Source organism: Lathyrus oleraceus, chromosome 6 (genome assembly GCF_024323335.1).
Source record: "Lathyrus oleraceus cultivar Zhongwan6 chromosome 6, CAAS_Psat_ZW6_1.0, whole genome shotgun sequence".
NCBI lineage: Eukaryota > Viridiplantae > Streptophyta > Magnoliopsida > Fabales > Fabaceae > Lathyrus > Lathyrus oleraceus.
Window position 1 is genome coordinate 458,149,772 of NC_066584.1, and position 22,817 is coordinate 458,172,588.

Genomic DNA, 22,817 nt, shown 5'->3' on the forward strand with positions numbered 1-22,817 from the left:
GTGAATGATATATATTATGCATGTATTTGTGAATGGACTGTTGTATGGCTTAGAGTGTGAGCATATGTCCATTGTGGATTGTTGTTGATGTTGCATTGCTAGATGATTAGCGTGCATAGCATAGCCCTTGGGGTTGTAGCTAATTCCCATAGTGAGGAATTAGTGAGTGAATCATGGTGGATTTGTTGTTGATGTTGGCATGCTAGGTGATTAGTGTGCATAGTCTAGCCTTTGGGGCTGTAGCTAATTCCCATAGTGAGGAATTAGTGAGTGAGTCATTAGATCTCAAATGAGTGGGACTAGTGAGCTTAGTAGCCGTATCTGGAGGGATCGGTGAGCTTGAACTATATGTTCAAGAATAGTCGGTACCGCATGTGTGGAGTCTCATTGCATAATGTATGTATGGTGTATAATATGAATGGATGTATTCCAATATTATACGTGTGTTTGTGTTGTTATAGAGTATGATTTGAGATTATACTTGTGCTTACATTGGTGTTGAGTATGATGTTGAGCTGATGTGCTGTTACTGATTGTATGTTGCGATTAGGGTGATTACTGTGTTAAATTACTTAACATGACATTATATTCTATAATGCTTATTATATTGATTGAGGAACTCACCCTTACAACTATTTTTCAGGTAACGAGAAATGAGTTGAGTAGAAGCGAATGCTTGGAGTCTAGTGTAGTCTCCTTAGTGGGTCGTGCTCTGATAGATGTAACATCGGGATGGGATGTTTTATGTTGTTGAATAATTTACATGTGAATGTTACATGTTTTACATGATTGAGGAGATCTCTATCCGCTGCGTTTTATGCAAATGTTTATGTTTTGAATAAATAAAAGAGCATGACCGTTATATGGTTGAATGGTGTGAATATTATGTGTGACACCCTTGAATGGCATAATTACTCTGAATTGTTATATGTTTATTATTTTTAATTAAATAATTGGGGTACTTTAGAAGGGTGTTACATTAGTGGTATCAGAGCATAGTCGGTCGAGTCGAGTCGTAATTATTCTGTTTCCCCTGTACGGTATAGGTGTTGTGCAACCGTATCAGTACTTATTGTTTTAGTTTGTTTGGGTTTTCAGAATAGAGATGGCTGGAAGAGGTAGAGATGATGTTGCGATTGCTGAGGCTCTGGGTATGCTAGCTGGAGTACTTGGAGGAAATCCGAATGTTGTAGGAATGGGAGCTGCTCGTCAACTGAGTGAGTTCCAGAAGAACAATCCTCCAATGTTCAAGGGAGCATACGATCCAGATGGCGCTCAGAAGTGGTTGAAGGAGATCGAGAGAATCTTCCGAGTAACTGAGTGTGCCGATAACCAGAAGGTCAGGTTCGGTACGCATATGCTGTCAGAGGAAGCTGATGATTGGTGGGTTGCTACCCGCACTGAGTTGGAAACTGCTGGGAATGCTGAAATCACTTGGGCTGTGTTCAGAGAGAGATTCCTGAGGAAGTACTTTCCAGAGGATGTCAGAGGAAAGAAAGAGATAGAGTTCTTAGAATTGAAGCAGGGTAACAGGTCTGTTACTGAGTATGCTGCTAAGTTCACAGAGCTGTCGAAGTATTACACTCCCTATAATGAGGCTGCTGGAGAATTTTCGAAATGTGTGAAGTTTGAGAACGGATTGCGTCCCGAGATCAAACAGGCTATTGGATATCAGCGAATCAGAGTGTTTTCTGACTTGGTTGACTGTTGCAGGATTTTTGAACAGGATTCCAAAGCCAGAGCAGAGAGCTATCAGCAAAGGGTTGATAGGAAAGGCAAGAATCAGAATGATCGTGGAAAACCGTATGCAGCTGGCAAAGGTTTTCAGAAGCAGAGTGGGATGAAGAGGCCTAGTGGGGGAGACTCTAGCGCCCCTGCTAAGTGTTATAGATGTGGTCGGGCTGGACATCGTGTCCATGAGTGTACCAGTGCTGAGATGAAGTGTTTCAAGTGTGGAAAAGGTGGTCATTTGGCTGCAGAGTGTCGGTTGAAGACTGTAACTTGTTTCAACTGTGGAGAGTTGGGTCATATCAGTCCACAGTGTCCTAAGCCGAAGAAAGAGAATCAGTCAGGAGGCAAGGTCTTTGCTTTATCGGGTTCTGAGACTTCTGCAGATGATCGTTTGATCCGAGGTACGTGTTATATTAATGGCTTTCCTCTTGTAGCTATTATTGACACCGGTGCTACTCATTCCTTTATATCTTTGGATTGTGCTGTGAAACTTAAGTTAGAGATATCTGAGATGCTTGGAAGTATGGTGATTGATACTCCTGCAAAGGGTTCAGTGACTACTACTTCAGTTTGCTTGAGTTGTCCTTTGAGTATTTTTGGTAGAGATTTTGGGATAGACCTTGTGTGTCTTCCACTAGTGCAGATTGACGTTATCTTGGGTATGAACTGGTTGGTGTGTAACCGTGTTTCCATCAACTGTTTTGATAAGACTGTAATATTTCCTGAGGTTGAGGTAGGAGAGAGTGTTGTTCTATCAGCGAGGCAGGTGAATGAGGCAATGGCAGATGGAGCAGAGTTGTTTATGCTGTTAGCGACTTTGGAGGCTAAAGATAAACCAGTGATTTGCGATCTAGCCGTGGTGTGTGATTTTCCTGATGTGTTTCCGGAAGAGGTGAATGAATTGCCGCCAGAGCGTGAAGTTGAGTTCTCGATTGATTTGGTACCTGGTACTAGGCCGATATCGATGGCTCCTTACCGTATGTCTGCTGTTGAGTTAGCTGAATTGAAGAGTCAGTTGGAAGATCTGTTGGACAAGAAATTTATTCGTCCGAGTGTGTCACCGTGGGGTGCACCAGTGTTGTTGGTTAAGAAGAAAGAAGGTACGATGAGGTTGTGTGTGGACTACAGGCAACTGAATAAAGTGACGATCAAGAATCGGTATCCTTTGCCGAGGATTGATGATTTAATGGATCAGTTGGTTGGTGCGAGTGTGTTCAGCAAGATAGATTTGAGATCTGGGTATCATCAGATACGTGTGAAAACTGAGGATATTCAGAAGACTGCTTTCAGAACAAGGTATGGACATTATGAGTATTCTGTAATGCCTTTTGGTGTGACTAATGCGCCTGGAGTATTTATGGAGTATATGAATAGGATTTTCCATCCGTACCTAGATAAGTTTGTTGTGGTGTTTATTGACGATATTTTGGTGTATTCGAAATCTGAAGAAGAGCATGCTGAACATTTGAGAGTGGTTTTAGAAGTTCTACGAGAAAAGAAGTTATTTGCTAAACTCTCTAAATGTGAATTTTGGTTAGAAAAGGTTAGTTTTCTTGGTCATGTGATTTCAAGAGGTGGTGTTGCTGTTGATCCTTCTAAGATAGAAGCGGTATCTAAGTGGGAAGCTCCGAAGTCAGTTTCTGAGATAAGGAGTTTTCTTGGACTTGCAGGTTATTATAGGAAATTTATTGAGGGATTTTCTAAGTTGGCGTTACCGTTGACGATGTTGACTAGAAAGGGGCAAGCATTTGTTTGGGACTCAAAATGTGAAGAAGGTTTCCAAGAGTTAAAGAGAAGGTTGACTACTGCTCCTATTCTGATATTACCGAGTTCGTCGGAATCATTTGAAGTTTACTGTGATGCTTCATTGTTGGGTTTAGGTGGTGTGTTGATGCAGAATAAGCAGGTTATAGCTTATGCTTCGAGACAACTGAGAGTTCATGAGAGGAACTATCCGACGCATGATTTAGAGTTGGCAGCTGTGGTATTTGTTCTGAAATTATGGAGGCATTACTTGTATGGTTCAAGATTTGAGGTTTTCAGTGACCATAAAAGTTTAAAGTATTTGTTTGATCAGAAAGAGCTGAATATGAGACAGAGGAGATGGTTAGAATTTCTGAAGGATTATGACTTTGGTTTGAATTATCATCCGGGTAAAGCAAACGTAGTGGCTGATGCATTGAGTCGGAAATCATTACATATGTCTATGTTAATGGTTAGAGAATTGGATTTAATTGAGCAGTTTAGAGATTTGAGTTTGGTGTGTGAGAGTACTCACAATAGTGTTAAATTGGGAATGTTGAAGTTAACAAGTGGTATTCTGGATGAGATCAGAGAGGGTCAGAAATCCGATATGCTTTTGGTTGATAAGTTGACTTTAGTGGATCAAGGTCAAGGTGGTGAATTCAGAGTTGATGAGAATGGTATTTTGAAATTTGGTAGTCGGGTGTGTATTCCGGATGTTACTGAGCTTAAGAAGAGTATTCTTGAGGAAGGACATCGTAGTGGCTTGAGTATTCATCCTGGAGCTACGAAGATGTATCATGATTTGAAAAAGTTATTTTGGTGGCCGGGGATGAAGAAAGAAATTGCGAGTTTTGTTTATCCTGGAGCTAGGAAGTCACTTGAGTTCCAAGAGGGAGATCATGTGTTTCTTCGTGTTACTCCGATAACTGGTGTTGGTCGAGCTTTGAAGTCGAAGAAGTTGACACCTCGATTTATTGGTCCTTATCAGATTTTGGAAAGGATAGGGGAGGTAGCCTATCGTGTCGCTTTACCGCCGTCGCTTGCGAATTTGCATGAGGTTTTTCATGTGTCTCAGTTGAGGAGGTACATTCATGATCCGTCGCATGTAGTCCAAGTAGATGATGTACAGGTGAGAGATAACCTGACTGTTGAAACATCACCTATGAGGATTGAGGATCGAGAGTTGAAGCAGTTGCGGGGTAAAGAGATTGCCTTGGTGAAGGTAGCTTGGGGAGGACCAGCAGGTGGCAATGTGACTTGGGAACTGGAGAGTAAGATGAAGGAGTCTTACCCAGAGTTGTTCGCTTGAGGTATGTTTTCGAGGACGAAAACTCTTTTAGTGGGGGAGAGTTGTAACACCCCGATAATAATAAAATAATTATTTAAATTGAGTTAATAATTTATTTATTAATTTAATTAAATAATTGGAAATTTTATTATTATTATTATTGGGTTATTATTATTATTATTATTATTGGAAAATATATATATGTTGGAAATTAGGAAAAGAGCCCATTTGGAGTAAAAAGGTTTTTACGTGAAAAACAGAGAAACGATCGTGAAAGAGGAAAAGGGCAAAGAGACAGAGCAAGGGCTGAAGGTTGAAGAGAGAAAAGCTTGGGGCTCAAAGATTTGCCGGATTAATCAGGTAAGGGGGGTTTATCGTCGATTAATGGATATTATGGGATAATATGTGATGGGTAGTGATAAGCCGTTAATTTGACCCTAATTGGGATTGTTGATGCTGAAGAATTGAATTGGATAAATTGTATTTAGACTGTAATTGAATCTGCGTTTGGGTTAGTGGTGAAATTCCGAACGTATAGCTTTTTACGGAATCGGAATCGGAGGTCTGGAAGTCCTCCAACGGCGGAAAATGCGGAGGATTCTGCATTCTGCCTTGAGTTAGCGCAGGAACAGCTTCTGTCTTGCGTTAACCGGTTAACCCGGGGTGTTAACCGGTTAACACTGTTTTGAATTGTGAAAATTTGCTGTTTTGTCTGCGTTAACCGGTTAACCCAGGGTGTTAACCGGTTAACACTGTTGTGATTGCTGAAAATATTGCTGTTTGTGCTGCGTTAACCGGTTAACCCAGGGCGTTAACCGGTTAACACTGTTAAGTTTAGGGACAGGAAGCGTGTTGTGCTGCGTTAACCGGTTAACCCAGGGCGTTAACCGGTTAACACTGTTAAAAAGTGGAAAAATGGATATTTTAAATGTTATGTGTATATGTGATGGTTGGCCTATATCGGTGAGTGATATAGTAGGGATTATTCCCGCTGTTTTGAGCAGTATAGGTATTAGTAGAGTGTGCTAATACTGTGTTTAATTATTTGACATGATATGATGTTTTGATACGTGTGTTGATGATGTCTGATGGTATGCATAATGCTGTGAATGATATATATTATGCATGTATTTGTGAATGGACTGTTGTATGGCTTAGAGTGTGAGCATATGTCCATTGTGGATTGTTGTTGATGTTGCATTGCTAGATGATTAGCGTGCATAGCATAGCCCTTGGGGTTGTAGCTAATTCCCATAGTGAGGAATTAGTGAGTGAATCATGGTGGATTTGTTGTTGATGTTGGCATGCTAGGTGATTAGTGTGCATAGTCTAGCCTTTGGGGCTGTAGCTAATTCCCATAGTGAGGAATTAGTGAGTGAGTCATTAGATCTCAAATGAGTGGGACTAGTGAGCTTAGTAGCCGTATCTGGAGGGATCGGTGAGCTTGAACTATATGTTCAAGAATAGTCGGTACCGCATGTGTGAAGTCTCATTGCATAATGTATGTATGGTGTATAATATGAATGGATGTATTCCAATATTATACGTGTGTTTGTGTTGTTATAGAGTATGATTTGAGATTATACTTGTGCTTACATTGGTGTTGAGTATGATGTTGAGCTGATGTGCTGTTACTGATTGTATGTTGCGATTAGGGTGATTACTGTGTTAAATTACTTAACATGACATTATATTCTATAATGCTTATTATATTGATTGAGGAACTCACCCTTACAACTATTTTTCAGGTAACGAGAAATGAGTTGAGTAGAAGCGAATGCTTGGAGTCTAGTGTAGTCTCCTTAGTGGGTCGTGCTCTGATAGATGTAACATCGGGATGGGATGTTTTATGTTGTTGAATAATTTACATGTGAATGTTACATGTTTTACATGATTGAGGAGATCTCTATCCGCTGCGTTTTATGCAAATGTTTATGTTTTGAATAAATAAAAGAGCATGACCGTTATATGGTTGAATGGTGTGAATATTATGTGTGACACCCTTGAATGGCATAATTACTCTGAATTGTTATATGTTTATTATTTTTAATTAAATAATTGGGGTATTTTAGAAGGGTGTTACACAGTGTCTAATGTTTGTTCCCTGTACCAGGCAGTTATTGGTCCCAAGCGAGTCCACAGGTAGCCGACAAAGGAAAATCGTTCACAGCTAGAGATGGACCAAGTACAGAAAGAGCTGGCTAATATGCGTGAAAGGATGGATCAGTTCATGACATTGATGACTGGTATGGCAGAAGGCCAGGAAAAGCTGAGGGAATTGGTTGAGCAACCGAGACCCGATCCGGAGGTGGAGATACCAAATGCTGAGGGAAACCCTGGTAACCCTGGGAACGCTGATAACCCTGTGAACACTGGTAACGCGGGTAACGCAAATGCTGATGGAAACCCGGGTAATGTTGGCAACACAGGGAATGTTGGAAATGGTATTGGCGGAAGGTACAATGTGAATCAAGGAATTCGGATTAACGGGCGCCCCGTTACTGAAGATTATCAGTATGATCAATTTTCTTTGCACGACGAGGCCCTCGAGACCACTCGCCGTATGGATGAGCTTGCTGAGAAGCTCAAATCTTTGGAGTCTCAAAATTCCTTAGGCTTTGATGTCACAAATCTTGGTCTGGTTCAGGGAGTAAGGATTCCTCACAAGTTCAAACCCCCTACTTTTGAGAAATACAACGGGGCTTCTTGCCCACGCACTCATCTCCAATCTTATCTGGGAAGGTTGGGAGCTCACACGGAAGATGAAAAGCTGTGGATGAAGTCTAACTGGAGCTTCTCGTGCATGGTATTCTCATTTGTCTCTTGTTATACTGTCTGTATTACATCCTTTGGCAGGTAATTGCGGAAAATCTGTCAGAGGAGGAAATTGCGGGACTGAAAGAAATGTTCAAGATGATAGACACAGATAATAGCGGACAGATCACTCTTGAGGAACTGAAAAAAGGTTTAGAGAGAGTAGGTTCCGTTCTAAAGGATTCCGAAATTACCTTATTAATGCAAGCGGTGAGTGCTTGCTTGTTATCCAAATTGATAGTTCTATATTCAAAATTCAAAAAGAATGCCTGGATATAGCTCATTATAGTTCAAAATTATAAAAGAATGAATGGACGTAGCTCATTCTTGAAAAAGAAGAATGCCCTTTTGTTGGAATTTCCGCCTTAATTGCGGTCCATTCCAGGTCGCCTTAATTGCGGCACTTTGTCTTGCCTTTATTATAGCCACTAACACCTTCATTGTGTTGGCTTTGAAGGGGTGAATTTAGTCCCACGTTGCTTAGAGATATGGCTTGTGTTATGTGTTGTTTTTATAAGTGGGGGGCAATCCTCATCTTACTAGCCGGTTTTGTAGGGATAAGTTATGCCCAACACAAATCTTGAGATGGTATCAGAGCCTATACTTGATCACTTGTTGGGCTTCCCGCATCGTCCATGCTTTTGGCTCATTGAGGGCCGCGTGAGGGGGGTGTTGGAATTTTTGCCTTAATTACGGTCCGCTCCTAGTCGCCTTAATTACGGCACTTTGACTTGCGTCCATTGCAGCCACTAACACCTTCATTGTGTTGGCTTTGAAGGGGTGATTTTAGTCCCACATTGCTTAGAGATATGACCTGTGTTATTTTTATAAGTGAGGGGCAATCCTCATCTTAAAAACTGGTTTTGTAGGGATGAGTTAGACCCAACACAAATTTTGAGACCCTTCATTTTCTACATTTAGATAGAAAAACCGGCATTGGGCTATTTAATTTGTGTTCAACGAAACGATTGATTTTATTTTGTATTTCATCTGATCAATCTTTTTCCTTGTTTAAAATTCAGGCAAACATTGATAATAGTGGTACCATAGACTATGGTGAATTCATAGCAGCTATGCTTCATCTAAACAAGGTCCAGAAGGAGGATCATCTATTTGCAGCCTTTAACTACTTTGACAAAGATGGTAGTGGATACATTACGAAGGATGAACTTCAACAAGCCTGTCAACAGTTTGGCTTACAAGAAGATCATCTAGATGATATAATACGTGAAGCTGATAAGGATAATGTAATGGATCTTAATATTTTTATACCTCCTCTCCCCTCCTTCCCCATTACATCATCCATTACATCTCTCTATTTTCTCTCTCTCTTCCTTCTTATCTGTCATACTCCCATTGAGTGTGAGAGAATCATTCAGCATTCCAGGGGTTTACTATTTTTCCGTTTTACTTCCCAATAACATTTTTCATTTTACTCCTTTATTTGACTTGTTTTTTGCACTGTTTTCAGGACGGACACATTGACTACAGTGAATTTGTTGCAATGATGCAAGACACTGATTTTGGCAAAAAGGGGATACAAACATCATGAGAACAATTTTGGATGCCTTTAGGCATTAGTAAACTATTGATCTTGCCAAATGAGGATTTTACAGATAACATTGAGCGAGTTTCTTCTCTTCTAGAGGATAAGTTGTTTAAGTGAACGCCCTTAGAAGCTGTTTGAGATTCAGGGAGAGAAAGCATGAATGGCCTGCTAATTGTAGTGTTTATGTATTTAGTATTTACAACTTTTAAAAATATAAGTACAGATTTTCCTTTTGAACCTTTTACCCTCTTTTGGGGTAAACGGATGGTAGAATGATTTCTCAGCATGTGATCTAGCACTGTTTTATCTAGTGTTGAGCATCAAAATTGGGAACAAGTTTCTTATGGATATGTTGAAGGACACACAATTATGCAGTACGAATGCTCTTCCAGCCGTGCATGCGTCGTGTTTTTCTTGGATGCCTTTCGATGTTATTTACAATCAGTCTCAAACCATGTGCTCATGGCGCGAATATCATATTGTATCAATCATGTACCCTGTTTGCATTCATGTATAGAGTTAAGCCCGTTGTACTTTTTGGTTAGTATTGTTTCATTTTAAGTGTATGCACTCCAAACAATATTTTTTGTAATGTGATAATGTATTATTTTTGCCAATGAATGGAGGTGATCTGTTTGATAGATGCAATCACATAAAGCTCTTTGTGAACTCAAGTTTGGCTGCCCCATTCATTTCACTTTGTCCTGTTTTGTTTAGCTATTTAGTGTTTTATACTCCACAAGCAGGATCATCTAACTATTTAGACTTGACTGAAGTAGTTTTTTTTTCTTTTTTGGATATGTTTCTTCATTATCTCCTTCTAAACCTCAATACTTTTGCACGTTTTTTTTAATGACAAAAATATTAGTAAGAAAGGTGGAAATTATTAAATACAAATAATTCCAAAACATAAGAAGTGTTTAGAAGATTATCAAGGATAAAATAAATCTAACAAGAAATAAACCCCACAACCAACACACAACAAACCAAAACAAAAACGCTCAAAGAATTAAAGATCAATTCAAAGAATTATCATCAATAGATCAGAATCTACCAAAAATAAATCAAAATCACATACAAGAACTTATCTCAGTATCAAGGCAAACACTCTATCTGATGTTGATTAAAATAAAAGATATGGTTTTGAAGCTAGACAGAGACTACGTGCATGAGTTTACAAGAACCTACCCAAAATCAAGGCAAACACTCTATCTGATATTAATTAAGATAAAAGATAGGATTTTAAAGTTAGATAGACTACATGCATGAGTTTATCCTTAATTTACTTAGAAACCATTTCTAGGTAAAAAAAAAAACTCTTTTATTCCACCTCCTTCACATTTTTTGTAATATCATTAAAGATGACATCATCACAGACTCTCTAAATGTTTCAGAATACAACGTGCTAGATCATAACCAATCCACCCTTAGACTTGACCATACCTTCTAAAGAAATGAATGACTAAAAAACAAGCCTATAATCACGAGTGACAAACACAATGGGAGGCTGACTCAGTCGAATCCCACAGAAAGGACAAGACATTCAACTAGGATCAATAAGCATCCCTCTTTTTATATATTTTTTTTCTAGAAGGGGAACTATTTTGCAAAAGTTGTCAGGAGAAAATCAACACTTTAGGAACAACCCAACTATCTCAGATAAGTGGGATGGTTAAATTCTAAGCCTCCATAAGAGACATAAAGGAACCAGCAAGCTGAACATGATAATCATAAGCAATAGAGAAAAAAATCCTATATTGTATGCCTCAAAATCCACCTACGTCTCTCTTGTGAGAGAAAATCTCAAAGCATAGAGAGAAGATTTTAAAACACAAGTACCTCTCGAAAAAATAATGGCCTCATCTACCTGGGATTCCAAACTAGGTCCCCGTTATCTACCTGATCAATCTCTGACACCAATCCATATGATTGAATGGAGTTAGAAAATAGACTAGGCAAGTTGAACTTTAGAGGAATAAGTCCTAACTAAGGGTCCTTCCAAAAAAGAAGTCGGGAGGACCGACTCCACCTTCCTAAGAATATCCTCAGTAAACCAATTGGAAGAGTCATCTTCTTTGAATCCAAGAAGAGACACGCATTTCCACAAAGATGAAGTAAATCGGAACACCAATGTCATCCCCTCCAAAAAAGAAGAAACAATTGAAGCATTATACATAACTACAAGAATATTATACCATAGGCCTGAAGTACATGTAAGCAAATTTTGTCTCCCTTTAGCCAAAATGGATAAATTAACAAACAAGAGGTCCCTAACTCCTCACTCACCTTTTCTTCTAGACTTACAAACATTCTCTCATTTAATCTAGGAAATTTTAGATTTTTCCTTCATCCTTCCCCAAAGAAATCTTCTTTATCTTCTTTGTAACCTAAGAAGCTTTTTCCATACTTTTACAAGTATCTTAGAAAATTACAAGAATAAAATGAGAATACATTAAGTACAAAATTAAGAAGAACTCTTTTACCTTCCAAACTAACACATATGCGCAAGAGTGTATATAGGTTGGATAAATCCACAAAATCTGGTCAAATTCCATCCAAACTGGTCCAAAAAAGTGGATTTGAACAGGTAAGTGGGTCAATATGATTTTCGAAAATGAAAAACCATTCAAAATATATGGATTTCGAAACCCAATCCACAAAACTCACTCAACCCACTCAATAGAAAAAATTACGATTCACTACTATATATTCTTATTTTTTAGGTCTCTTAATGACTTTATATATGAACTAATATTTATATATTTATCATTGGAATTTGGTTGAAGATATTAATTTTGAAGTCAAAACTTTTTTTTGAATTGTGGAAGATATTTGAACAATGTATTTGACTTTTTTTTATATATATAATTTGATGAATGGTGACTTTGATGTATTCATACTTGGTTTCTTTAATTTTAGACTCTTATTTTGTGAGTCATGATTTTGAATTATTTATGATATTGCACTTTAATTATTTTGATGCGAATATTAGTATGTTCTGAGTAATTTGTGTAATTATAGTTCTAGGTACTACCAATATAACTTTGATTTTTACAAATATTTTTATTCTAAATTTTATATAATGTTATTTGATGTTAAAAGAATAGTTCTAATATGGCTAAATTTTTTTTCAATACAAAAATAATTGGGTTTTTTTGAAAAACAATATGACACATCATTTATAATTATATAAGAAAAAAGAGGATTTCTAATGCACCCTATATGTTTCTTAGGTACCACACGAAAATTAAAAAATGCCCTCAGTTTTTGGAGATACATCTATGGACGCACCTCAATACACGCATTTCATTCATTTTTGAGTCACACCCCCAATTTTATGAATAAATTTATTTCGGAATTGCATCTCCGAAAAGTTTTCGGAAATGTATTTTCGAAATATTTCTGAATATCCTTTCGAGATGAAAAACTATGACCTAGTATTGAATTCAGAACAATTAACACATTCAGTGTATGTGATGCTTGCGTCCTATTTTTATAGGCTTCCCAAGTCTCTATCTCAATTCTTTCAAATTAGAATTTCAATCTAAAATTTTATTCTCATATTTCAAGGATCTACTTGTAGCAAAAATATTCGAGTCTATCATGTTATGTGATGTTCATGTCCTATTTTTATAGGCTTCGCAAGTCTATCTCAGTTCTTTTGAAATAGATTTTCAATCATTTTATTCTTATATTTCAAGGTTCTACTTATAGCGAAAGTATTCAACTTTGTCATGTTATTTGATTATCTTCTCTTTTGTGTCAGCTAACGAGGATATTCAAAAACACTAACTTTTTTCAACAGCTCTTCATCACAAAATGAATTGACAAAGGTAGATGCAAATCCTATTGTTCCAAAGCACATTCTATAGTTCTAAAGCACATCCTACAGTTTTCAGAAATGTATTTTCGAAAATATTTCAGAAATGCATTTTTGGAATAAATTTTATCATAAAATTGAGTGTGGTTCAAAAACGAATGAAATGTGTGTATTGTGGTGCTTACAATTAAGAAAATCACTTGTAGATATTGGAAAGACAAAATCCACATTAACCTTTATAAGAATGGTCTTAAAGAAATTAACCTGAACCTCCAGAGCCAATTCAAACCCACTAAGGATTGCCTAAATACTCCACATATTAAGAAGAGTATGATTCGCCACAAGAAGTGTATCATATGCATACCGAAGATAAGATACCACCAAATTACACAACGACACCCTAAATCCATAGTAAAGATCAATCTCCTCAACCATAATAGCTAAGCCACTTAGCTCCTCAGCCATTAATAGAAAATGAAAAAGGACTTAGTGAATCTCTTATTTCAAACCCTTTTGGATACTAATATCTTGAGTTCAACACTCATTAACTAGCATCCTAAGATTACCAACGAGTACACAAACTCTCATCCAATCCCTCTTCTTCTTATTAAAATCAAATCTAATAAACATATAATCCAAAAAAGTCTAAATAATTGAATCACATGCTTTCTCAAAATTCATCTTAAAAATGAGATAAACTTTCTTAAATCCCTTAACTAAATAATAACCTCATTGATTACTACCACTCCATCAATCAATATTATCCCTTTAAAAACAATCGATTGATTATAGAAAATGAGATTATCCATCACCGATTCAAATTTATTGGCCAACATTTTAACCATCAATTTATACAAAAACTTAAAAAAAAAAATTAACCTAAATTAAGATTAAACTTTGAAGATAAAAAAAAACATACTTGTTGTATAAGATATCATTGCATATTCGCAACTCATTTTGTTTTTACACGTGTTCAAAATATTGATCACACTTTTCTATATTATTTTCAAGCTATAATTATTAATATGAGATAGAGTTATAAATCTAATTGTATTACCTCTCCCTTTTAGTAATACTCCTACCCTCTTACCTAAACTAACATTGATAATTGCATAATGAAAGGAAATGTTATAATCGAAAATTATCAAGAAAATAAATGAAAATTTTGAAAAAATGTCGAGCATATGTCGCATTATTTATTCATTTTTAGAAAAAAACTAATATTAAAATATATTTTTAACAATTTAATTGTCCCGCAATTTTGATAAAAAAAATTGTCCCGCAGTTTTTAAGTACCAAAACGGGTCTTTCTTCCCTCAAATTAAAAAAAAGTTGAAACTCGATACGGCGCACCCACTTTCCCCCAACCTCTCTCGAATCCATCAACCGCCGCGATAACTCCATAGACCTCGATTCCGCCACCGCATGCATTAACGAGCAGGGAGAATTCTCTTCCATCAACCTCCGAATCCCGCAAAATGCTTTCAAGACTAGTTCGACCAATTAGTTATCATCTCCTCCAAAGAATCACACAATTTCCCATTCCGCAGCAAAGATACACAACCACAAGTTTCCGTGTTTTATACTCGACTTTATCTATTTGCGACGATTTTCCAAAGAAGCTCAAGAAGTTTGAGAGGAAGCCATTGGTAACATGTATCAACGAGTTAAAACGACGAGGTAGGGAGAAGAGAAAGGAGAGACAAAAGGTGGGTGAGATTGTTTTACCGTCTCCTGAAAATGGATTGCTGGTTCAGAAATTAGTTCCTATCGCTAAGGAGATTTTTGCTGCTAGATCTGAATTATTGTCCAGTCTTTCGAGACTTGTGAAGTATATTGCTATTTATTCATGCAGGTAAATTCAGAACTTCTGTTTTCTTTATTATTCTTGTTTTGTGCCTTTAGTGTGTTTTTGCAAGTAGTTTTTATTCAAGTATCATTACTTTGTAGCAGAGTTATTTGCCTAATGCTTCTGAAAATGACTGTATAAGCAAATGGATCGGTGAAATTATATGGTGTCGTCGAGGATACAGGACACGATACTACACGGACACTCTGACACCAATGTAAAAATATAAGACAGTGACACGTCGAGTATATGATAGTATTTGATCCTAATAGAGTTGAAAATATTCTAATTGAAATTAATGTATTTGATTCTTTATTGATGACTTTGCATTAGTAAATGTTTAAGAGTTGTCAAACATGTGTTGTATGAGGGCTATACGGGTGTCAGACACCGATTTAAAGAGTGTCGAAGTGAAGAAAAGATTGTTTTTTTGAGGACACTTGTCTGACTTTTGCAACACGTGTCGTATAGGTGTCATGCAAGTGCTGAACACTGCGACATGTTGACTCCTAAAGGTGTCCGTGTTTCTTTGATTGAAATAGACCCTATGTTAAACTTTTATCGTTAGACTAATTTGTCTATGAAGTTTAAGTCTTTGAATGAGTCATTTGTAACTAATTAGTCTCTGCACAATTGCAATTTCTGACAAATTTGTCTCGGAGATGTCCTAAATTTCATAGGCAGAGTAGTCTCTAGTAAACTAGCCTTGATATAGAAGTTATCAGATTGACTATTTTGAATGATACATTATAATTTAAGGGATGTATTTTATAATTTGAAAAAAATGAAACAGATTGACTATTTTGAATGATACATTATAATTTCGGGGATGTATTTTATAATTTGAAAAAAATGAAACAGATTGACTATTTTGAATGATACATTATAATTTCAGGGATGTATTTTATAATTCGAAAAAAATGAAACAGATTAACTATTTTGAATGATACATTACAATTTCAGGGATGTATTTTATATTTCTAAAAAATGAGGGATTTTTTTGACAGAAACTAACAATTTCGAAGGCCAAATTCCGAATTCACTCTTCAGAAAATATGTTGTTAACGTTACATTAGGGATATTTTAGGTATTTCCTTCTAATATAGGGATATAAATGTTAAACTTGAATGTTTAGTTACTTTCAGTCTTTTAATGCATGAACTTATTGGTGATTTTTTTTTATATGCATTCTTAGTTGATATTTTGGATTCTTTGCAGCATATGTGGAGAAGTTCATGTTGGTGATCCACCACATCAAATTAGAACATGTAATGTTAGAGGAAGCTTGTCAAGCAAAGAACACAGTTGGGTCAAAGGTGGTATTGAACATATTCTGCCTCTTGTCGAGTCATTTCATCTATATGACAGAATTGGGAGGGCTGTTTCACATAATGAAATGCTTCAAGTGGACCGAATTCCCGCAATTGTTGAATTGTGTATCCAGGCAGGTGTTGACATACCTGAGTACCTTACCAGGAGAAGGACCTTTCCTGTTTACTGCGTTGCTGGTCGGATAATCGATTTTGAGAAAAGATTTCCTAAAGAAATTTCTTTGGACAAAGATATAGACGAATTGGGATTTCCATATAAGAAAAAAAGATTGGATGAAGACACAGATTCCATGGAAATGCATTGTGATGACATCCAAGGTTAACAAACACCCGTCATTTTTCCTTCTCTGCCACTCTTTTATGCACAACATACATTTTGTTCTCTGTCAACTCGGCTCACTATGTGTGTGTGCTTCTTTGCAGCTGTTGCTATCCGAGGCATGAAAGCCTGGAAGAAAATGTGCTCCGGAGCTTCAAAACTTATGGAGAAGTATGCTGTACAAACTTGTGGATACTGTCCAGAGGTACAAGTGGGACCTAAAGGTCATAGAGTGCGAAATTGTCAAGCTTACAAACACCAGATGAGGGATGGGCAGCATGCATGGCAGGAGGCTACAATAAACGATTTTGTGCCTCCTGTATATGTCTATCATATTCAAGATCAGCAACCCAATCAGCCTTTGGTAAATGAGTTGAAAAGGTACTATGGTATGTTACCCGCAGTTGTTGAGCTATTTTCACAGGCTGGAGCACCAGTTGAAAAGAATTATGCACATACAATGAGGGTAGATGTTGTAGTACCTGATATGGATGAGGAAAAGTTGGTTGTTTAGAGCAAATCGATCGAATGACTTCCTGCGCATGGAGGAACTGTTTGGGCATTGGAAGAGTCTGATTTAAAAATTAAGGTATAATTTATTTCAAATTGCAAAGATTGTGTAGTTGGGCAAAGATAGATGATGTATATAGTGAGTGATCAAGGATGGATAGTATGATAATGAGTACGTCGGACTAAGTTATCTTGTATTCTGCTGGCAACTAAGTTTTGCAGTCTTGATAATATGGAACACATTTGCTTTTGACACCCATTGAAGGTTATAAACCTGGATTTCTTGTTTGGATTCTTTTGAGAACAGGTTTTTATCCCTCTAGTCTACTCTTCTTTTATGTGATACTTTTATATGATCCGCTGCTACTAAAACCAAAGAAAACCTTAGACTACTGGCTTAGCTTATTATTTTTCTGGTGTACAAAAGACTAAGAGGTTAGCATCAAAAGTAATTAGTTTCTACTTCCAGCTCCACCAGTTTCTTATAATGGCATGTTCTCTATTTGTCGTAAAGATTTTCTGCTTATTCTCTCAAATATACCTTGGTTATGTTGAGTGAGTGATTGTTATACATTCTCTATCTGAAACTCTGAATTGCTTTTTTTTTTTCTTTTTTCTTTTTGTTCATCGATACCTTCTGTATACTTATTCATTGGCTCATATGGAGCTTGATTTGTTCCGTTGATGGTGAATTTCACAAGGCATCAAACTGTCATATGAGAGATGGGAGAAGCTATCACCAAGAAGATTAATGATTCAATTGAGCAGGTTGATCAAACGATATATGATTGGGTTACAGGATATGTTCTTGACCTTGTTGTTTGGGCAAGGAATCTTGTGGGTTCATTATCAATGTAAGAAACTAAACCAGCACGGAGATTAATGATTTCACTTTTGGTACTTCATAAGCGCTTCCTTTTCTTTTAGGCTCTCAGGTATATTTCCCAAGGTTAATTGGTGAAAATGTTAAGGAATGCCTTTACAAACACGATCAATTTGTTTTGCTTGACAAAACTGATGGAAAGCATTACTTTGGCATGTTTTATTGCAAAAAAGTTATTCTAGTGTATTTAGATATTATATCACAATATAATAGCTAATACGTTTAAATCGAACAAATTTTAGACCTAATGAACTTTGTTTAACGGACCACACACAAGGCAAAAAGTTAATGATAGTGTTCAATTCATGACAAAGGCGTATCCCTTTTGCTCATTGGTAGTGATTTCTATTATTCTCTTAAATGTATTATGAGTTTATTTGGTAAAAGGGTCACATTTTGCAATATAAATGTAATATCAATATTACTATTGAGACATACATTATCATTGATTATGCAAGTTCAGTAAGCTATCAAAGATCTACTTCACAATAGAAAGGGTTCAACGCTTCTACTAACAACAAATTATATGTAGGCTTGGCTTACCGAGAATCATCATCTCAGACAGTTCAACTGTGGTGGATTTCTGCCATCACTTGAGAGTACAAATGAAGTTCATCTCGATCGTTCATCCATGGGAGAATATGCAAGCCGATTCAGCAAACAAAGTTATACTAGTCGGGATAAAGAAAAAACTAGACAACACCAAAGGACTATGGGCCGAATAGCTCCAAAAGGTATTACGATCGTATCACACCACTCCACATTCAACTATCAATGGGAGTATGCACAGCTATGCATTTTATCACATCAGTGGGTTGTCTACTAAGAATCATGTGAAAGAAGCCTTTTATCACATAGTATGTAGGGGGCTTTTGTTAATTAAATTGAATGGTGAAGAGAGAAAAATGGACTGGCAGACCGAGTGTGCTACTGCTAAATATTGAATATACATGCGATTGTGATGCAGGGCCTGCAGGGGGAGTGCATCTTAGTTGTTTAGCTTTTAGTTATATACATAAAACATCATGCTATTCTATATCAAAGACACATTCTCTTGATTAACTACTGTGAGCTTAGTTATTTTGTTTAACTGTGTTCAAAACTTTTGCTTTTCCTTTATTTTGGATTTATCTTTTACTAGTTCAGATTGAGAAAAATATCCATTACCACAGGTGAATTATTTACTGATGTGGTTGGAAGCCCATACTATGTGGCCCCTGAAGTTTTGCGGAAGAACTATGGTCAAGAATGTGATGTTTGGAGCGCTGGGGTGATCATTTATATTTTACTCAGCGGCGTTCCCCCATTTTGGGATGGTGAGAATGCTATGCCACTTGTTTTGTTGTTTGTCCTTACTCCTTAGCAATATAGTTGTGTCTGTGATGTGTATTATGTGCCTGATGTGTTTGGTGTTTGCACCAGAAACGGAACAAGGAATATTTGAGCAAGTATTGAAAGGAGAGCTTGATTTTCAATCTGAACCATGGCCCAGCATATCTGCCAGTGCAAAGGATCTTGTTCGAAGAATGCTTGTAAGGGACCCTAAGAAGCGGTTGACGGCACATGAAGTTCTTTGTGAGTATGCATGCCTTTTTGATGCTATATAGCTTGATCTCAAATGCATCTTATAGTAGTTTTCACTTTTTATTGTTACCATAGATTTAATAAGTCCAGTTAAGCAGGATTTTCATTTTCATTTTAACAATGTTAAATTCATGATGACAGATTTCCTGGCCAGTTGCAGCTTAATACTCAAAAAACTAATAGCTGCTCTTATTTCATATTACAAACTGAGATCCTTTTCATTTAAATACAATAAATTAATTACCCGTTTGCTTTTACTACCCTGGGAGGGGGGAATAGAGAGTCAAGCATGCTTTTCGACAAAAAAATTGACAACTTGAGTTTACATCTAAAAGGAATATGAAATGTACTTGCGATTAATACACATTCCCTATGCTGAACAAGCCAAAACTTCAATCTTTGTCATATCTATGGACATTCTCATTTGATGGCTCAGATGAAACGGTGTCCCATTTCACATTTGGTGATACTACGCTCGCATATCATTTTCACGTAACTGACATGTAAACTCTGCATATCCATATGAACTATAAATTTGAAACAAGAAGTTTAATAATGGGTGAACAGCTAATTTTTCTCCTGTTTCTCTTTGTCATTGCTTACTCCTATTTTGCTCAAGAGTTAGTTGTCTGTTATTCAATTAATTAATCAATCCTCCTCTAAGCCTAGGAATTCTCTCTTACTAGTATACTTTAATGTTGAAGGGATTGTTATAGGATTCTCAGAAGTGGCATAATGATTTTCAGTCTACATAATCATGACTTTGGTCTCATCAATGAGAAGCATGATTTGTGTTCTATTCCAAATTAAAATATATTCTTCTTCATTTTAAATATAGAAATACATTAAGTTATGTTTGACGATGTGCAGGCCATCCTTGGGTTCAGGTTGGAGGTGTTGCTCCTGATAAACCACTTGATTCCGCTGTTTTATCTCGCTTGAAGCAATTCTCTGCTATGAACAAGCTCAAGAAAATAGCCATTCGAGTGAGTATAGCTCAACTTCATCGTTCTCAAGAATCATCGTACTTTACTGCTAAAATATATTTTCCAATCAGGTTTTATTTGTAAATTGAGAAAACTTGTCTAGTTTATTGGAAGTGTAGTCAATCGAAGAATAAATCAGAAACAAATATGCTACTTTTTAAATAAAATTGATAATTTTTCTAATGGAAAGCAATTGTTTTATTCAAGAAAAAATATGTTATACTGTCTGTATTACATCCTTTGGCAGGTAATTGCGGAAAATCTGTCCGAGGAGGAAATTGCGGGACTGAAAGAAATGTTCAAGATGATAGACACAGATAATAGCGGACAGATCCCTCTTGAGGAACTGAAAAAAGGTTTAGAGAGAGTAGGTTCCGTTCTAAAGGATTCCGAAATTACCTTATTAATGCAAGCGGTGAGTGCTTGCTTGTTATCCAAATTGATAGTTCTATATTCAAAATTCAAAAAGAATGCCTGGATATAGCTCATTATAGTTCAAAATTATAAAAGAATGAATGGACGTAGCTCATTCTTGAAAAAGAAGAACGCCCTTTTGTTGGAATTTCCGCCTTAATTGCGGTCCATTCCTAGTCGCCTTAATTGCGGCACTTTGTCTTGCCTTTATTATAGCCACTAACACCTTCATTGTGTTGGCTTTGAAGGGGTGAATTTAGTCCCACGTTGCTTAGAGATATGGCTTGTGTTATGTGTTGTTTTTATAAGTGGGGGGCAATCCTCATCTTACTAGTCGGTTTTGTAGGGATAAGTTATGCCCAACACAAATCTTGAGATGGTATCAAAGCCTATCCTTGATCACTTGTTGGGCTTCCCGCATCGTCCATGCTCTTGGCTCATTGAGGGCCGCGTGAGGGGGGTGTTGGAATTTTTGCCTTAATTACGGTCCGCTCCTAGTCGCCTTAATTACGGCACTTTGACTTGCGTCCATTGCAGCCACTAACACCTTCATTGTGTTGGCTTTGAAGGGGTGATTTTAGTCCCACATTTGCTTAGAGATATGACCTGTGTTATTTTTATAAGTGGGGGGCAATCCTCATCTTAAAAACTGGTTTTGTAGGGATGAGTTAGACCCAAACACAAATTTTGAGACCCTTCATTTTCTACATTTAGATAGAAAAACCGGCATTGGGCTATTTAATTTGTGTTCAACGAAACGATTGATTTTATTTTGTATTTCATCTGATCAATCTTTTTCCTTGTTTAAAATTCAGGCAGACATTGATAATAGTGGTACCATAGACTATGGTGAATTCATAGCAGCTATGCTTCATCTAAACAAGGTCCAGAAGGAGGATCATCTATTTGCAGCCTTTAACTACTTTGACAAAGATGGTAGTGGATACATTACGAAGGATGAACTTCAACAAGCCTGTCAACAGTTTGGCTTACAAGAAGATCATCTAGATGATATAATACGTGAAGCTGATAAGGATAATGTAATGGATCTTAATATTTTTATACCTCCTCTCCCCTCCTTCCCCATTACATCATCCATTACATCTCTCTATTTTCTCTCTCTCTTCCTTCTTATCTGTCATACTCCCATTGAGTGTGAGAGAATCATTCAGCATTCCAGGGGTTTACTATTTTTCAGTTTTACTTCCCAATAACATTTTTCATTTTACTCCTTTATTTGACTTGTTTTTTGCACTGTTTTCAGGACGGACACATTGACTACAGTGAATTTGTTGCAATGATGCAAGACACTGATTTTGGCAAAAAGGGGATACAAACATCATGAGAACAATTTTGGATGCCTTCAGGCATTGGTAAACTATTGATCTTGCCAAATGAGGATTTTACAGATAACATTGAGCGAGTTTCTTCTCTTCTAGAGGATAAGTTGTTTAAGTGAACGCCCTTAGAAGCTGTTTGAGATTCAGGGAGAGAAAGCATGAATGGCCTGCTAATTATAGTGTTTATGTATTTAGTATTTACAACTTTTAAAAATATAAGTACAGATTTTCCTTTTGAACCTTTTACCCTCTTTTGGGGTAAACGGATGGTAGAATGATTTCTCAGCATGTGATCTAGCACTGTTCTATCTAGTGTTGAGCATCAAAATTGGGAACAAGTTTCTTATGGATATGTTGAAGGACACACAATTATGCAGTACGAATGCTCTTCCAGCCGTGCATGCGTCGTGTTTTTCTTGGATGCCTTTCGATGTTATTTACAATCAGTCTCAAACCATGTGCTCATGGCGCGAATATCATATTGTATCAATCATGTACCCTGTTTGCATTCATGTATAGAGTTAAGCCCGTTGTACTTTTTGGTTAGTATTGTTTCATTTTAAGTGTATGCACTCCAAACAGTATTTTTTGTAATGTGATAATGTATTATTTTTGCCAATGAATAGAGGTGATCTGCTTGATAGATGCAATCA

General features: G+C 36.8%; 3 protein-coding genes and 1 long non-coding RNA gene across 6 annotated transcripts; all 4 read left to right on the top strand.

Moving 5' to 3' along the window:
- The first annotated feature begins 1,813 nt into the window (after positions 1-1,813).
- Positions 1,814-6,603, top strand: LOC127091308 (zinc finger protein GIS2-like). The gene is made up of 2 exons (XM_051029920.1): positions 1,814-2,132; positions 6,514-6,603. The coding sequence occupies exons 1-2, from the start codon at positions 1,841-1,843 to the stop codon at positions 6,525-6,527; spliced, it is 306 nt and encodes a 101-aa protein (XP_050885877.1). The 5' UTR covers positions 1,814-1,840; the 3' UTR covers positions 6,528-6,603.
- Positions 6,604-7,798: 1,195 nt separating this feature from the next.
- Positions 7,799-9,769, top strand: LOC127091313 (uncharacterized). The gene is made up of 2 exons (XR_007791907.1): positions 7,799-8,826; positions 9,051-9,769. It is a non-coding gene; the product is annotated as an uncharacterized LOC127091313 (long non-coding RNA).
- Positions 9,770-14,263: 4,494 nt separating this feature from the next.
- On the top strand, positions 14,264-17,212 carry LOC127091309 (APO protein 3, mitochondrial). Its single transcript, XM_051029921.1, has 3 exons — positions 14,264-14,803; positions 16,016-16,446; positions 16,552-17,212. Exons 1-3 carry the CDS (start codon positions 14,427-14,429, stop codon positions 16,959-16,961), a joined length of 1,218 nt encoding a protein of 405 aa, XP_050885878.1. The 5' UTR covers positions 14,264-14,426; the 3' UTR covers positions 16,962-17,212.
- On the top strand, positions 16,998-22,783 carry LOC127091310 (calcium-dependent protein kinase 20). Of its 3 annotated transcripts, none has more exons than XM_051029924.1 (8): positions 16,998-17,036; positions 18,373-18,574; positions 19,013-19,156; positions 19,263-19,415; positions 20,295-20,410; positions 20,658-20,825; positions 21,640-21,864; positions 22,089-22,783. In XM_051029924.1, the coding sequence occupies exons 2-8, from the start codon at positions 18,472-18,474 to the stop codon at positions 22,167-22,169; spliced, it is 990 nt and encodes a 329-aa protein (XP_050885881.1). In that variant the 5' UTR covers positions 16,998-17,036; positions 18,373-18,471; the 3' UTR covers positions 22,170-22,783. The 3 variants fall into 3 exon arrangements, with proteins under 3 accessions (XP_050885881.1, XP_050885880.1, XP_050885879.1); XM_051029923.1 differs by lacking the exon at positions 16,998-17,036 and adding an exon at positions 17,630-17,892; XM_051029922.1 differs by lacking the exon at positions 16,998-17,036 and adding an exon at positions 17,630-17,811.
- The last annotated feature ends 34 nt before the right edge of the window (positions 22,784-22,817 follow it).

What these genes read in the sequence shown, in the direction of transcription:
- LOC127091308 (XM_051029920.1), top strand. Translation starts at nt 1,841, where the DNA reads ATGAAGAGGCCTAGTGGGGGAGACTCTAGCGCCCCTGCTAAGTGTTAT.
- LOC127091309 (XM_051029921.1), top strand. Translation starts at nt 14,427, where the DNA reads ATGCTTTCAAGACTAGTTCGACCAATTAGTTATCATCTCCTCCAAAGA. An exon ending in ATTGCTATTTATTCATGCAG is followed by an intron (nt 14,804 to 16,015) that starts GTAAATTCAGAA and finishes GATTCTTTGCAG; the next exon opens with CATATGTGGAGAAGTTCATG. An exon ending in GCATTGTGATGACATCCAAG is followed by an intron (nt 16,447 to 16,551) that starts GTTAACAAACAC and finishes GCTTCTTTGCAG; the next exon opens with CTGTTGCTATCCGAGGCATG.
- LOC127091310 (XM_051029924.1), top strand. Translation starts at nt 18,472, where the DNA reads ATGGGAGAATATGCAAGCCGATTCAGCAAACAAAGTTATACTAGTCGG. An exon ending in TCAAGAAAATAGCCATTCGA is followed by an intron (nt 20,411 to 20,657) that starts GTGAGTATAGCT and finishes ATCCTTTGGCAG; the next exon opens with GTAATTGCGGAAAATCTGTC. An exon ending in TTACCTTATTAATGCAAGCG is followed by an intron (nt 20,826 to 21,639) that starts GTGAGTGCTTGC and finishes TTTAAAATTCAG; the next exon opens with GCAGACATTGATAATAGTGG.